This window comes from Somniosus microcephalus, chromosome 12 (genome assembly GCF_052327205.1).
Source record: "Somniosus microcephalus isolate GS21.2 chromosome 12, FLI_Smic_1.0, whole genome shotgun sequence".
Taxonomy (NCBI): Eukaryota; Metazoa; Chordata; class Chondrichthyes; order Squaliformes; family Somniosidae; genus Somniosus; species Somniosus microcephalus.
The window spans coordinates 79,138,480-79,155,514 of NC_140998.1; the positions used below are offsets into that span (position 1 = coordinate 79,138,480).

The following is a 17,035-nucleotide window of genomic DNA, read 5'->3' on the forward strand; positions in this document are numbered from 1 at the left end:
GAGAGGTTCTCACACAGGGTTCCGTTGCCTGATGCGATAGGACGTCCAGGTGTGTTGGCTTTGTGTATCTTTGGGAGGCATTAGAAGTCTCCCACGCGGGGAGTACGTGGGATGAGAGCATGTAGGATGCTTTGAAGGTCTGGATCGAAGGTTTTGATCAGTCTGTTGAGTTGGCGGGTGTGTTCTTTGGTCGGATCTGCGGGTAACTGTCTGTAGTGTTCCTGGTTGTCCAGTTGTCGGTATACTTCTTTGCAATAGTCCGTTCTGTTCTGTATGACGATGGCACCTCCTTTGTCTGCTGGTTTGATGACGATGTTGCGGTTGGTCTTGAGAGCGTGGATGGCGTTGCGTTGTGCTCGGGTGACATTCTGGACTGTCTTGTGAGTGCGGCTGATGAATCTGGCGTTGATGCATCTCCTGACAGCTTGAGCATACATGTCAAGCTTAGGGCAGCGACCCTCCGGAGGGGTCCAATTTGACTCTTTCTTCTTCGGTTGCTGCACTGCGGATCCCTCTGTCTGCTGTTCCGGATCATTGATTGTCTCATTGGGTTCGCTGCTGTCATCTTGGGATTTGTGGAAGAATTCCCGGAGCCTCATTCTCCTGATGAATTCCTCTGTGTCTGCCGTGAGACCGATGGGGTCCATTTTGGTGGTGGGGCAGAAATTGAGCCCTCGGCTGAGAACTTCAATTTCGTCTGGTTGAAGGGTGTGGTCGGACAGGTTGACGATGGATTTCCCTGTGGTTTCAACCGTGGTACCGGGGGAGGCTTGGTTGCTGCTGCTGGTGATGCCAAGTTTCTCAAGCTTCCTGTTCTTGGTGTACATGTAGGTAGCGTAGTTCCGTTGCCTTGTTTGTTTGGCGGTGTCTCGTAGCTGGTCTGCTGTGTCCTGAGCACAGGCTGAGAACATGGACTCCATCTCGGTTTTGAGGTTGCGGCGTCTGCTGTAGAGCTGGTGTACGAGATGGTTGAGGAGTGTGCGAGAGGTACGACGGCAGAGTCTCTCAGCGTAGTCTGTGTTGTAGGTCGACTTGAGTGGGTTAGTGATCTGTAGTCCTTTCGGGATCTTGTCTGCTTTCTTGCATCTCTGTAGAAACTTGATGTCTGTGTCGATATGCGCGATCTTCTTGGAGATCCTCTCCACTTTGAGCCGGCAGTTTGTGGTGTCGATAGTAGCCATGGTGTGGAGATGCCGGAGTTGGACTGGGGTGGACAAATGTAAGAAGTCACACAACACCAGGTTATAGTCCAACAGCTATAGACCCCTTGTGACCCCACCTCATTGTTCTTTGATGTAATGTTTCCCTGACTGACCTGTTTGGACACCATTCACACCTTTGACTGCTGTGATTATCTCTCTGCCGAGGTGTGATAAATGGCAGTTGGAAAGGTTACCTGTAAACATCTGACATGATTCTCTGACTATATAAGCTGTGTCTTTATGCATTTCTCCACTTCACCTGAAGAAGGAGCAGTGCTCCGAAAGCTTGTGATTTCAAATAAAGCTGTTGGCCTAGAAATTGGGTTTTGGCTTAGCCAGGGCTTTAGCGCCGGAAGTTAGTGCCGGCGCTAAGTCCCCTGCGCGCGCCAAAAATTCAGTGGCGCCGCGCCCAAACGGCTGCCGGCGCTACTGAAGGGTCTTTGCGGCGGTACATCGGCGCTAACTGCCGTTTCGCGCCGCAATTCCGGCGCTGCGGCACCCGATGCGGTGCGGCAGGCTGGGGACGTGCAGGCCTCCTCCTCCCGTTAAGGAGGAGCTGCCTGCACCCGGCCGCGGCCCGCGCAAATCAGCTTAAAAATGAGCCCGGCACCTCGGACAAGTGCCGGGCTTGCATCTGTTCCGGGGGGGGGGGGGGGGGGGGGGCGGGGAGAAGTCCGGGGAGGGAGCTGCGGGCAGGCGGCCGGCGGGAAAGTGGCCGGCCGCCGCGGGGCCTTTAATGCGCCGGCGCAAACTGGGGTAAGGCACCTCTGCCAGAACGTTGCTTGCGGCTGCCACGGGCGAGGCGGCCGCAACTCAATTTCGGAGTTCGGGCGGGTTACCACGGCAACCGGGACGCTGCGCACACCGATGACGTCATCGGTGCAGCGCTACCGGTGCAACGCCGATTTAGGGCCCCAGGGAATTTTTTAACTGGCCATAACTCTGGCGCTAGTCCCTCTAGCGCCTCAAAAGCGGCGCTAAGGCTAGTGAATTTCTAGGCCGTTGGACTATAACCTGGTGTTGTGTAACTTCTTACATAATAAAGTAAGGGTTCTCTGTTACAACCTCTGAGTCACGCTATCGTTTATCTAAATATTGGGCAGGAAAGGCTGTACTCCAATTGTAGGGGACACAAGGTTCATTTATAGGAGTGGCTGGTGATGCTAAACCTGAGAAAATAATTAATGTAACAACCCAAAAGCACGATATAAACTAGCATGTCTTTATGCTTGCAACAAATGATATTATGCATCTATACATTTTGGCTAAATAAATTTAGATAAAACAATATGTCTGAATGTATTTGGAAAAACTACAAATTTAACATACACATTGAGACTAATGTTTCACAGTTCTCCAACTTACCTCGAAGATGCATTAAATTTTGAGGAATCAAACCTCTGTCTCAAGCAATATAAAACTTATACAATTTCATTATTTTTGACTGCATAGTCAAAAACAGACACTTGTTGGGAGCTCATAGACGATGGTCAGGGCAGTTCAGATAATACTTTCCGTCTGCGCACAACTTACAAAATAGTGTAAAGTAACCACAAAACCGCTTTGAGAAAACAGCTGATGCACTGAATGGATGCCATCAATTCCTCAGGAATTATACCCATTTCTGGAAGAGGAAAGGCACTTTTCAGCAATACAGAGCCATAAAGAAGACTTTAATTGGTCCTAATCAGAGATAACCCAGGTTCATTGACCCAAACAATCCCATCATGGTGGAGAAAATCTGAGCCCCCCTCTCCCTAACTCTTACCGATTTTCCTCAGAGGCTTTGTTTGCTTTCAAAAATCAACTTTTTTTTCCCCAAGTGAGACGTTTTTATGCAGATTTCAAGATTTAAAGTTACTAATTCTTTAACGTTAAATTTCTCACAAAGGCATGGTGACCATTTTGCGACACAGATCAGCAATTAAATAACCATTTACAAGGATTTTTTTTAAATTTTTTTTTTTTTTTATAAACGGCATTACTTCATCAGTATAGTGCTAGGAGCAGACCAAGCATTTAACAATACTGGATAACGTTGTGGCTGCAAAGTTTGGTACAAAAACCACACTGGCGAAATACTTTAGAATAAAAGTGCAAAGATAACACTACAATATGGAAGGGTGGGGGAGACAGTTGGGGTAGGGGTAGAAGGATATGGATTAGAAACCAAAATTATTGTAGCATTTCAAAAGGAAAATCTTGCCGAAAGAAACTGGAGAGTATAATTGTGCAGCTGATCTTTGTTCCAGATAGGCTGTGCAAGCTACAAGTACCCTCCATATATAAACCCTGCGCTAAGAATTGCTGAACTCAAACGCAAGCACATATTTGGAGGAACGAAGAGGGGAGATGAATATGCAAGGTCACAACCTAGAAATGACTATCAAGGTAAAGGATTACCCCATGAGCATAAGGTGCCAGCAAAATTGAGAGTGGTTAGCACACGCTTCCTCATAGTTTACGGCTCTAATTTATATTACTGAAAATAGAAGAATCCTTTACACTACAGCACAAAGTGCACATAGAACTGCAATTGCGCCCATTAATTCAACATTCTTTCTGCCCATATATTTTGGGCATTGGAACTGAGCCTTCATCTCTTGCAGAAGAAATTCCTCATTAAGCAGCTGATTCTGACAGAAGAGATTCTACAGGAAGCACAATGAGGATTACAAGCAGTGCTCCCCTGGCACTGGACTTAGGTAAGAATGATGAGCATGAGCAGAATGGGATGTCAGAAATGCAAAGCAGCACTAAAGACATTCTGTCCAGATCCACTATTTCACTATCCATGAGATGCATCATCCCAGGAACTGCTACCTGAGAATTACTGAAGAACAATGCCCAAGGAAACTATGGTTTAGCAAGGATGCCATGATCAAACTCTGTCATGTCCTACAGAAGCTCTCCAGCCAACATGTGCAATCCAGATAGCACGGTCATCAGCCATCAAGGCTACCATGATCCTCAGTTTCCACTCTTTCCAGGCTAGCACTGGGGACAGCTAGAGTGCCACCCAGTTCAGTGGCCTTGGATGCATTCAGATGATCGATGCTTTATTCAGAAACCAACATTTTCACAATAATCATCATTGAGTAGCAGCAAATTGAGAGGCTGCACAATTTTACTGCACTGCTGGCTTTCCACAGCTAAAAGTGATTGCAGCAGAGTAGCCATGTGGGCCCCTGCCTGTAATACTGTGGTATAAGACAAGGGTTCTACTTTCTCCATGTCCGGCTGGCCTGAGACCACTAGAATCATGCACACCAATGATTAGTTCCCCAGCAGCTCCTATGGTGCCTTTATTTTTCACCAATCATCTGTGCCAGGCTTATTTGAAGAGAAATGACACTTGTGTCAGGTATGAACAGAAGCAGAGCACAGACACAATGAAGTCCATGCAACCAAGATCAATATGAAACATACTACTGATTTTTTAAAGCAGAGCTTCAAGATGTCTGGGCAGATCAGCAGGTGTATTACATTACAAGCCCACGATCTCTAAGATAACCATCAGGTGCTGCAGGCTCCATAACTTTGCTTTACAAAGAGGCTTAACTATGCAGAAAGACCAGAATCCAGAAGGTGTGACAGTGAAAATGAGGAAATAGTTCCTGAAACACTAAAGTAGTCAGGAAGACTAGTATAGCAGGCACTAGTACAAAATATATTTAGCCAAGTACCTGAACTGTCCCTTTTAGGAACTCTCCTTTCCACATGTACCAAAGAAACTGGCCCAAAACAGTCAGCAATACTGTCGTCAGTTCCTTCTCCACCATGATCAGTGCCCATCTTTTGGTGTAATGTTGCATTATTCTGCACAATGACAGACATTCTTAACAGAATGTACAAATCAAGTATATAAAATGCTGAATTGAGTGATGTGCAAATGACGTTTGCTTTGCTACAGCCTTCGAGTTCCAGTGGCATATCTAACCCAGCTGTCCTTCTAAGCAAGTCAAAAGAATGCGGAAAGAGTAAGTGCATCCGTTGGCTGCAGGATTTCTGGTGGTCCTCTCAGGCACTTGGGGATGGGAAAAGGTTCAGTCCTTCAAATTTTGTGTCCTTTCCTCCGCAAGTCTTTGCAGACAGCTTTGAAACCCCTGTTTGGCTCAGTAACAGTCAATTCAACAGCAACCCCCCCCCCCCCCCCCCCAAAGTAAACTGCGAGCTTTCCCTTCCAGTGTTATTTCAGGCACTAAACTAGCTACCAATTACAGTTCACAGCTGATTTAGAGGATTAGTACTGCCCGGTTTTCATTGACTGCGGGAAGAAAGTCCACGTTTCAGCCCAACCAGATCATGTGTAAACCGAACCAGCAGGAGTAAATTCTCCCAGAAAGTTTTAGTAACCCACAATTTACTGATGACACCAACAGCAATTTCTAGGCTCATGCCTGGTATGAAGATGCATTTTTGGAGAAACAGGAATTACTGCTGGGTAAAACTTACTTTTCACGCAGAGTCGTGGATAGACTTTACAGAAGGACTTACTTAGAAGGGCTGCATTGAATATTCGTTTTGCGGAATTGTTCACAATTTTAATAAAATGTTCTTCTTAGGGGTATAGTTGGAGGGATGTAGGTGTGAACTATCATGGTACCTTTGGCTCAGATTTTTACATGCAGAATGTCTTTGGTAGAATGAGATGGAGGACAAATTGTAACTAAAAGTGAGATTTTGTACAATACGATTGGCAAATAATAATGATAGTATACCAAAAAGTAAATTAGAAAGGAGAACAGAAACTTAAATCAATCTGGTAGAAGAAAACGGGCCGTTGGCTCAATGGTCATGACGCAGACATCAGACACAAGAAATATTCTAAAGATATAATACAAGTTTAATACTAGTAGAGTCTGAATTTAAATTTTTTAACGTACTATATAAATGCAAGTTGTTGTTGTTGTATAAATTTAACATATCAATGGGTTTTTGCACGCAGTGTTTGAATAAGAGTTTGAACTACAAGTATCTCCAGCTTCAGCTATAATATTCCATCACAATACTTCAGTGCTAGTATGCTGGAACAGTAGGCATCAAAGATTCAGTAGGGTTAACAAATCAATACCAATATTTTAATCTTTTCCATTTCAGAAACTTCAATCTACTGCAAAACAAGAATGATAGTTACTAATTCATCACAAGCGCGTCTGGATCAGTCACAAAAATAAGCGACAAACAGGACCTCATCACAACTGCTCTTTTCTGCAGTTTACTAGAACAATTAAACAATTCTTTTCACTGAAGGGGTGGTGATCTTTCAAGTCACATGATGTGTAAATGGCAAATGCCCAGAATCCTGCTTTTAAAAAAAAAGCTTTAAATATCAACTAACTGCTACAGTAAAAAAATTGGTACTGTACACTAGACCAAGATAAAAAAATCAATTCTGGTTGATGCGGACTAGCCAGTTATTATGAGCAATAAAGTTCCACATACATATTACTAGAGATGTGCTAATAGGAAAATGAGAATTAAAGTTTGTTTTTTGTTTAAAAAAAACCACTTGTATTTATATAGCCCCTTTAATGACCTTAGGACAACAACTTGCATTTATAGAACGCTTTTAACATAGGATTATGTTCTAAGGCACTTCACAGGAGTGTAATCAGACAAAAATTCACACCGAGGCAAAGAAGGAGACATTAGGATGGGTGACTAAAAGCTTGGTTAAAAAGATAGGTTTTAAGAAGGGTCTTAAAGGAGGAGAGGTTTAGGGAGAGAATTCCAGAACTTAGGGCCCAGAATGCTGAAGGCACAGTCACCAATGGTATTGCGAAGGGAGTTGGGGGTGCTTAAAAGGCCAGAATAGGATGAACACAGAGTTCTCGGAGGGTTGTAGGCAATGTTGCCTGTAAGCCGCGCAGCCGCACAGCACTCCAGGGAACCCATGCAGCCGGCTTTTCAATGTAAAAACCGAGCATGCATGGTATTTTCAAGGGGCCGCGCATGGCCAAAAAACATTACAGGGAACATTGGTTGTAGGGCTGAAGGAGGTTACAGAAATAGGGAGGGTTAGGGTCATAAAGGAATCTGATCCCGAGGTTGGGAATGTTAAATTGGAGGCTTTTGAGGACCATAAGCCAATGTAGGTCAGTGAGCACAAGGGTGATGGGTGAGCGGGATTTGTTGTGGGTTAGGATATGGACAGCAGAATTTTGTATAAGTTGAAGATTATGGAGGATGGAGGATGCAAGGACGGCCAGAAGAGCATTGGAATAGTTGAGTGTGGAGGCAACAAAAGCATGGATGAGGGTTTCAGCAGCAGATAAGCTGAGGCAGAGGCAAAGATGGGCGACGTTACGGAAGTAGTAGTAGGCTGTCCCTGTGATGGAGAGGATGCAGGTTCAGAAGCTCAGCTCCGGGTCAAACAGGACGCTGAGGTTGGGAAAAGTCTGGTTCAATCTGAGACAGGTGCTTGGGAGGGGGATGGAATCTGAACAAGGGAACGGAGTTTGTGGCAGAGGCCGAAGATGATGGCTTCAGTCTTCCCAATATTTCATTGGAGGAAATTGCGGCTCATCTAGGACTGACTGTTAGACATACAATCTGTAAGAGTGGCTGAGTCAGAATTAACATTAAAAAGTAAAAAATGTGAGCCCACAAAGAACAAGAGAAAATTAAAACTAGAAGAGGTATCAAATGAGTAAAAGAAAAAAAAAAAGAAAAAGTAGATGGATCAAGCATAAGAAAATAAATCAAGCGAAGAAATTTAAGCAGGAAAAGCAAAAGGAAAACAGAGAAAAATAAAAATGAGGAAGGAATAAATGTGAAGCATTCTGTGGTTTAGCATTATGTTTCAATTTGTTTGAAAAAGGTACGTGGTTGGAAAGTATAGTTCCTGATAGCAGAGGCACTGCCCATTCTACATTAGGAGTCCATTCTACATATTGATCACTAGGTAAAGAACTTCTTGACATAATTCTGAAGTTTCCCTTCTGCTATTTTGTATCCCTCTGTCCCATAGTCATGGTTTAATTTGAACTAATGTTGCAGATTTATCTTTTCCATTCCTTTTACTACCTTGTATGCCTCAAAGAAGCAGCTTCTCACTCATCTCCTTTCAGGACTAAATACTTCAAGTTTCTTGACGACTCAGATGCTAGGATCAGTTTTCACCTCTAGTACTGGAAAGTCTCCCTGGTGTGTTACTGAGCAGAATTGGACAATGAAGGTATAGCGTGACCAGAGCACAGACAACTTCCTCATACTTGTACTCTACTGCTTTGGTAGGAGATTGCTGTTCTGCTGTGATTGGACATGTTGAACACAGAATCTACTAATCTTCTGGATCTCTTTCAACCTCACCTGTAGCTATTTCAACACCATTCATGGAATGCATAAGCCACCTACTTTTTCTATTTGTGTGCAAAACTTCCACTCCTCTGCATTTAATTTCACCTGCTACTATTCCACCCACTTACATTTTATCTAACTCATTCTGCAAGTGTTTTGCTGCTTCCTCATTCACCTCCAATTATCAGATTGGGATCATCTCTCTCCTCAGATTCTACTATTTCTCTGCCCCTTCTCCCTAGTCTGACATCTACAAATTTGATCAGTATGCATTGAGTTTCTGAATCTAAGCCATTAATGTAAATGAGAAGTTGTTTATATTCTATTGGCATGAATTTCACCTTGAATAACAAAGCCCTGTTGCTTGAATTCCTCCCCCACCCTACTCATCAAAAGAGGAATTGAATGTTCCATATCCAAATCTTGAAGAGATTTAACAAAATAAAATTAGCGTTCTGGTATTCTGACTACAGCAAGTTTCTGAACTCCGCTGTAATCATTTGTTTGAAGCAATTCTGTGGGTATTTGCATAACTCGGGCTCTCCTTTCTGTACGAGCCAAGAGAGAATATTGTTTTGAGAGTTTGAACCTGTATAGCTATAGCATACCACCAAATTAAACAGACCGGCTGGCCAACACTGATCCCAACCAGTGTACAGGTTATCAACCATTTTGGTCACAGGTTAAAGTACACTGCTGAAATAAGTTTACAACAAAACTTCTAAATCAATGTCCATTTGTCAGCAACACACTATACATTACTAAACATATTCTTAATTCCTCTGAATAGTTTACTTCTTCAGTTAATCCATAAATTGTGGTTGCAGTAATGGAAAAAGTGCTTTGTAACATAGTACTTACATGCCTGTGTTTTTGATAATTCGACCTTGGTCCATTTTTTGTCCTACTCCATGTACAACAAAGACAATGTGGGTAGGGAGTGGAGGTTTGTCTTCGAGTGAAGACTCTTCCACATATCCTCTATGAAGTCTAGTCCCACTACTTGATGCTACATTGACAAAAACAGACATTATTTGTTTCAGTACTAAGAAGCTGGCCATTAAAAGCTTCAAGCAGACACATTCTCCTAACTATAAAACTATATGGTAGCTGTAATTTAAGTTTAAGTGGTAAAGTTACTCTACAAATCTGGGGAGTTATACATATTTTTGAAAAGACGACTTCATAGAAATATAATAAAATCACAAACATTTTGCTGTATTTTAATTCTGGAATTTCTTCTCTTCACATTTTAGAACATAAGAACATAGGAAATAGGAGCAGGAGTAGGCCAATCGGCCCCTCGAGCCTGCTCCGCCATTCAATAAGATCATGGTTGATCTGATCCTAACCGCCAATCCACTATCACAGAACCATCTCCTGAATCTAACAGAATTAGACACACGAAATAGGAGCAGGATCAGGCTACACGGCCCCTGGGCCCGCTCCGCTACCCACAGGGCCATGACCGATCCGAACCTCGACTCATGTCCAAATTCCTGCCCGCTCCCCATAACCCTCAATTCCCTTTACTTCTAGGAAACTGTCTATTTCTGTTTTTAAATTTATGTAACGATGTAGCTTCTACAGCTTTTGGGGGCAGCATATTCCATGGACCTACCACCCTCTGAGTGAAGTAGTTCCTCCTCATCTCAGTTTTGAAAGAGCAGCCCCTTATTCTAAGACTATGCCCCCTAGTTCTAGTTTCACCCATCATCGGGAACATCCTCCCCGCATCCACCCGATCCAAACCCTTCACAATCTTATATGTTTCAATAAGATCGCCTCTCATTCTTCTGAACTCCAATGAGTAGAGTCCCAATCTACTCAACCTCGCCTCATATGTCCATCCCCTCATCCCCGGGATTAACCGAGTGAACCTTCTTTGTACTGACTCGAGAGCAAGTATGTCCTTTCTTAAGTATGCACACCAAAACTGTACGCAGTATTCCAGGTGCGGTCTCACCAATACCTTGTACAACTGAAGCAATACCTCCCTATTTTTATATTCTATCCCCCTAGCAATGAAAGCCAACATTCCATTGGCCTTCTTAATCACTTGCTGCACCTGCATACTAACCTTTTGAGTTTCGTGCACCAGGACCCCCAGATCCCTTTGTACTTCAGTACTTTCCAGTTTCTTGCCATTAAGATAATAACTTGCTCTACGATTTTTCCTGCCAAAGTGCATAACCTCACACTTTCCAGTATTGTATTCCATCTGCCAAATCTCTGCCCACTTACTTAGCCTGTCGATGTCCCCTTGCAAGTTTTTAATGTCCTCCTCACTCACTACTTTCCCTCCCATCTTAGTATCATCTGCAAACTTTGATATGTTACACTCGGTCCCCTCCTCCAAATCGTTAATATAGATTGTAAAGAGTTGGGGACCCAGCACTGACCCCTGCGGAACACCACTAGTTACTGATTGCCAGTCTGAGAATGAACCATTTATCCCAACTCTCTGCCTTCTGTTAGATAGCCAATCCTCTATCCATGCCAGAATATTACCCCCAATCCAGTGATTTTTTATCTTGAGCAATAATCTTTTGTGTGGCACCTTGTCAAATGCCTTTTGGAAGTCTAAATACACTACGTCCACTGCTTCCCCTTTATCCACCCTATATGTTACTTCCTCAACAAATTTGTCAAACATGACTTCCCCTTCATAAAACCATGCTGACTTAGTCCTATTAAATTATGATTATCCAAATGTCCTGTTACTGCCTCCTTAATAATTTTCTCAACATCATCTACAACGCTCAGAAAACCTTATGATTTCATGGCAGGCTGGACAATCTGACGTGCCTTTGTGAGAGCCAGCATCTCCTGGATTATGTATTTGGAGGTGTTACGCCAAAGCAAACTAGCTCCCCTTCCTTCAGTCAACGAATATGCCTTTGGCTGTCGTACCAGTAAACCTTACTAAAATTGTAGCAGTCTTGATGCACAAGTCAAAAGAAGTTGGACTCCAACCTGGGTCTCGCCGAGTCCCTGGGGATTTCCAACAATTTATGTTTAATTACAAGAGGCCATTCAGGTCACTGAGGATCAAAACCTCTTTCTCCAATTTGCATGTCCATTCATCAACTCCATCAGAGAAAACCAACAGGTGAGCTGCTCCAATGTCTCCACTGAACTGCTACAAGGCGGTATGCAATAATATCTCACCAATGAAGTCTGCGATAATTTTATCTGGGTAGACCAATCTGTAGTCAGTCACTGAGATGTGTAGGAAAACCATTTGGAAGGTGTGAATTCAGGTACTGAAATCCACTCCCACACTAGGCTGCTTAAAATAGCAACAGCCTAGTAGACGAATGCAGCCAGCTGTTTTTTTTCACAATTTACGTGGGCAAAGCGACATTGCACCAGTGAAAAAATTATTTCAGAAGTAGAATGCAATATTGTGCTAATTTTACAGGCACTGTTTGACTCGGGCTCTTGCTTACAACACACTTGATAAAAATATTGACTGTGACCATGAATTGTGAAATAGTCAGCAGTCATACAATTCCATTCTTCTCTGAAGGTCAAAACCGACTTACATTTCAACAGTTAAAAAACATATTCAACATCATTATTCATTTAAAAATATTTTTAGAAATGAAATTAAAGTTATATTGTGAAGGCTGTGAAGTCTAAAGTATACGCATGTAATTTTAGCTTATTGACCATATACTTACTCTCAAAAAAACAAAAAGACCTTAACATTCAGCAATTAGTAAAGCAAAATATGTTTTTGACCATACTGTACCTTTGGAAAATCCCAATTTCTGGGTAACTGTCCTGGCGATTTTGGATGTGGTTGCGTCGCTGTACAGGTAAACCTCATCCACGCTGTACCAGTCCACATGGTTGCGACTGAGCTTTAAACTATGTATAGCTGTGACCGATAAATATATTTCAAATGTTAATAAAACACAACCTTCCATAAGGCACTACTCTTTATAAAGGTGACATGTAAAACAACAGTTAACTTTGAATAGTGAAAAAGTGTTAAAAATGCATGCAAGAGTGATCAGGGGCAATGCCAAATCTAGAGGTTTATTAGTAAATTAATACAGACCAGAGAAAGCACTTCATGAACTGATAAACAATTCCAGGTTTCTAGTACAATAGGTTATAATTATGTTATAAAAATTGCTTTGCCCTTCAGTAGTTTTTGGGACAGGGCAGGGGGGAAGAGAGAGTAGATAGAACAAGAACACTCTTGTCTGAAAGACTTGTGTCAGAATCGCATAACCCCTCCTTTACGTACATATATAGTTCAGATGGTGGATGTACTTGGAGGTGGTAAGGTATCAAGCAATTAGGATTAAAGTCAAACAAGTCTTTTACAGGTAGTGTTGTAATTTACAGGCAAATAATGAATACGTTGCAAGTCTTAAATTACTGAAGGCAACTCATGCAACGGAAAGTGTGTTTTAGTACACAATAGAGCTAATTGTCCAACTCTGTCAAAGCCTTCATGGTAGCAAACTCTCTAGCTGTTCAGTCATTTCACAATGCCATCCATAAATGACTTCCATCCCAAAAGGACCAGCAATGTGAAGTGACCAAGCACTTATAAACATTTCTTGAAGGGTTCTGTAGAAGGGTTTCGACCCAAAACGTTGACTCTATTTCTCTCTCCACGGATGTTGCCTGGCCTGCTGAGTTTTTCCAGCATTTTCTGTTGTTATAAACATTTCTTGTTGAGCAGTTCATGATGTGCAGCTCTCAGTTTGTAAAATGTTCATGCTAATTCTTAAGGAATTTAATTTGCATTTCCTACTTCTACAATACTATTTACCCTTCCTACAAGATTACTGGTGGAAACATGCACTAAAAGCCAAACAGCATGTAATAATCTATTTGCCAGCCACAATTTCCTAAAAGGTTGCAACTGAAGCACATAATAATGAATTTATAGACCAGGTTTTCTATGGGCACGGGACTGATGTGGGGTAGGAGGGGATAATTTCAAATTCAAGAACAGTCCTACTCTGGGTACCATTGCAGGTTCAGGAGGAAAGGAGGAGTGTAAATACTACTTGAAAAGCTCTTCTAACCAATAGCAAAGCTGTACAGAGTAATCTATACTATACCTTGGCAACGCTTTCTTTTGTTACATGCAGTGTCTGTACTTTCCTTATATCCTCTCCATTTGAACAGAAAGGGAAGGTAGAAGGGAGGGAGTTGGTAGAAAACTAACAAAGTAAAAAAAGTGAGCTTCATGGATTTTGTGATCATTCTACTGATATTCAGAATGCATAGGTCTTGAAATCAAAATACATTCTAGGCTTTCCAACTAAAAGGTTTCTACATAATTAATACTCGTCATACCATATTGCTGCACTTACACTGTAACCCTGAATTATTTCTAAAAAGCTTTTTGAAAATTAAACACAAATTAGATCTTATTCACAATTTGACATTTGCTTCATGACCTATGATATCTGAATCTTTATGCCCATACTAGGGTTGTCACGTTAAGATTTTAATTGTGCAATTTCCAGGTCACCAGCAACTGTCCAGACACTGGTTTCTTGAGAAGTTGTACAATTGTTAAAAGTTGGAGTTCCATTAGTCTCTGCTTTGTACAATAGACTGCAGTCAGATACTTTATGATCAGCACACCAATGGCCCAAATGTAATAGTACATCTTTAGTCATCTCCATTTCAACTTCTGTCAACAGTTTTTGCTTAAAGAAAGGCATTGCATCAACTTACAACTGTCTTGTTTACTGCAAAACCAGAAATATGAAATTATATACACATATATTTCAATATACCAAATACACTATCTCTCATATTAGAGATAAGAATTTGCAAATTTTTTTTAAAGAACCGGGCTCTAGCTACTGGCTGTCGGCATTGCATGAGGTTTTTCTCCTCTTCTTACTACCTCGTCCCTTCATTTTGTCAGGCTCAATGAAAAAAATAATAATTCTGCAAGGTTTTGAATACAACTACATCTGACATGGTCACTGAATTGAGAACGGTCAGTGAAAATGGTTTGGAAAAAAACATACCTATAAGTGTTAAGGGAGACGCTTTTCTCTCCCTCACCCCCAACTTACCTGAAAAAGACAATTCAATTTTAGAGCTTATCTCTTCTCTAGATTCAGGTCATTACTGTAAGATTCCAGTGCAATCAGAAGATAGGCAGCGACTTCAAAAAAGGAACAAAATTCCTTTGAGTAGCATATTAAGTCCATGTAGTAGGCGACGCATCTGAACATTTTGTAGGTGTTGAAGATTACTTACCTCGCTAAGATGTTTTATTCTTCAAATGAAAACATTGGAGAAAAGTCACAGGAACTCTGTCCCTTTAAGATATCATTCCATTAGTGCATAATACAGCTTTGTGTTTTCCCAGGCTACAAAACATTTTTCACCCAAAGCAGAAGGAAAAAAACCTATCTACAAGATACTGCAACTTAGTAATTATCCTCTTGGGCACCAGTAAAGAATTCCATGTGCAGAAGTTCAGAAAGGGAACACAAGTTTGAGAGACCAAATCAAAGAAAAAACTAGATGGAACCAATGGCCCCGATTTTCTGGCCGCCGTCGGGCGGCTTTTCATGCGGCCGTGGTCCGAAAATCGCGGAAAAAGCGGGTCGGGACCCCCCCCCCGCCTGATTCCCCGCCTCGTCCGACTTTCGGACCGCCGTTTCCATGCGCCCCGCTTCAGTCCCGCCCGCCGCTGGCGGGACTGCTCGTCGGAGCACTAATCACCAATGACCACCTTGTTAAGGACGATTTTCCCGTGCCGTTGCAACTTTGGGGCTTTCCCCACCTGAAACCCGCCTGTGGGGAACCCCGCCGATGAGAGCTGGCGTGAAAACAGCTGGCTTGCTTGCTTGCAGCAGCAGGTCGCTGAGGGCTGAAGAGATTTAAAGAGGCAGCATTTGCAGGCTGCAGGACCTTGTTGATCAAGGCTTGGGGGAACTATTTGAAGACTTAGGAGCAGCTGCAGAAAGTTGGAGCCTCACACACTTCTTCAGTGTGAGCTCCTGGGAAGCCCCTCTCACCACCCTAACTCAAGACCTCCTCAACCGAGGCATCTGCTAGAAGCATGGGAGGCCTTTGGCACCTTCCCTTCCTGGCATTAGAGGATCTCCAACAGCAGAGGTGGCAGCAGCAGAACCAGGAACAGCAGGATAATTACCAGGAGCACCAGGCTGCTGCTCACTCACCTGAAGCTGCACAAGCCAGAAGGGGCCAGCGCTTGGAAGTGGCTTGAGAGCACCTTGCTGCGCTTTAGGGGGCCAGTGGGACCCGTTTCTGCACTGGCAGTCCTACTCAGAAGGACTTCCATGAAGATCTGGTTTCTCTGTTCAACCGATGGCCAACGCTCCTTAAGAGATGTCATTTTCTTATGAGCACTCACCATGTTTTCCGTATGCTGGCGAGTTATCTCCTCCATGGAGGTTGCCAACCTTTCCATGGTGCTGCGTTCATGCACCAATTACTCCACAAAGGCTCTGCTCATGGTCGCTATGGACTCCTCCATTCGCTCCACTCGCAGCGACCCTGGAGACAAAACCTGCCAGAGACTCCTGCATCTGTGCATGGAGATCCATCACCTCTTCTCTTGCGGATGGACCCAGAGGCAGAGGGTCGAGATGCAGCGCAGCTGAGCTGAGCTGGCAGAGCCCTGCGCCCTCCGACGAGGACTCTCCACTGCTGTCCCTGTCTCCAGAATCTGCTGAGGCTCACTTGTGAGCTGTGAAACACCAGGTGACAACACTACTCTATGTCCCGAAGGTCCCCCCGAGGTGTTTGTGTTTGCGCTGGTGCTGGGTGCGCTTACTTCTGCTGACGCTGTGACCTCAGGAGGTTGGAGCTTCCTCTGAGGAGTCTGGCTGCACAGCCTCTTCCTCCTCCACAGTGAGGACGGGGGCTCTGGATGGTACTGTGGGGGAGTAAAGGAAGGAGTTAGAGATGTAATGCCAAGGTTCCTCTGGTGACTCCCAGCAAGTTGGCATCTGCTGACACCTGCATCCATGCAGCATTGGTCTCAGTGGGAGGCCTCTTCCTCCTTGACCTAGGGAAGAGGACCTCCTTGTGGGCCCTAACCCCATCCAATAATGCCTGCAGTGAAGCCTCGTCGAATTTGAAGGCAGCTCGGGGTCTGGCACTGGCCACAGCTGCTGCAGGCTCCTCTGCCATCCTGTATGGTTCATTTGGAAGCCTTCAGAGGATGCAGTGCTTGCCATGGACCTTGAAAGCACCACGAATGATGACATCATACTGTGGGGATTTCTGACTTGATTTAGACAATTAGCAAGGCTTCCCACATGCTGGGAATTAATTGGCCAATTGAGGGAAAATTGCGTGGGGCTGGCTGACACTTTTTGTGTGTCAGAAACCCCACATTCGGGGAAATCCGACCATTCCCCACACAAGCCGAAAATCGGGGCCAATGTGTATGTACAAAGTACTCGTCTCGATACATGAATTATTGAAGGTAGTATCTGCAACCTGATATGTATTACTTGTTTAAAAAAGAAATCCTGTGGAGCAGCCTTGAGGAGATTACT

The 17,035-nt window shown here is 43.4% G+C and overlaps 1 protein-coding gene across 1 annotated transcript in view; it reads right to left on the minus strand.

The window, feature by feature from the left end:
- Positions 1 to 17,035, minus strand: part of ddhd1b (DDHD domain containing 1b) — a 112,038-nt gene that overhangs the window by 44,508 nt on the left and 50,495 nt on the right. The window contains exons 3-5 of the mRNA XM_086003202.1: positions 13,595 to 13,696; positions 12,262 to 12,390; positions 9,366 to 9,513 (exon numbers count right to left, since the gene is read on the minus strand). Coding sequence (XP_085859328.1) covers positions 9,366 to 9,513; positions 12,262 to 12,390; positions 13,595 to 13,696 — 379 coding nt within the window. The remainder of the gene's footprint in view (positions 1 to 9,365; positions 9,514 to 12,261; positions 12,391 to 13,594; positions 13,697 to 17,035) is intronic.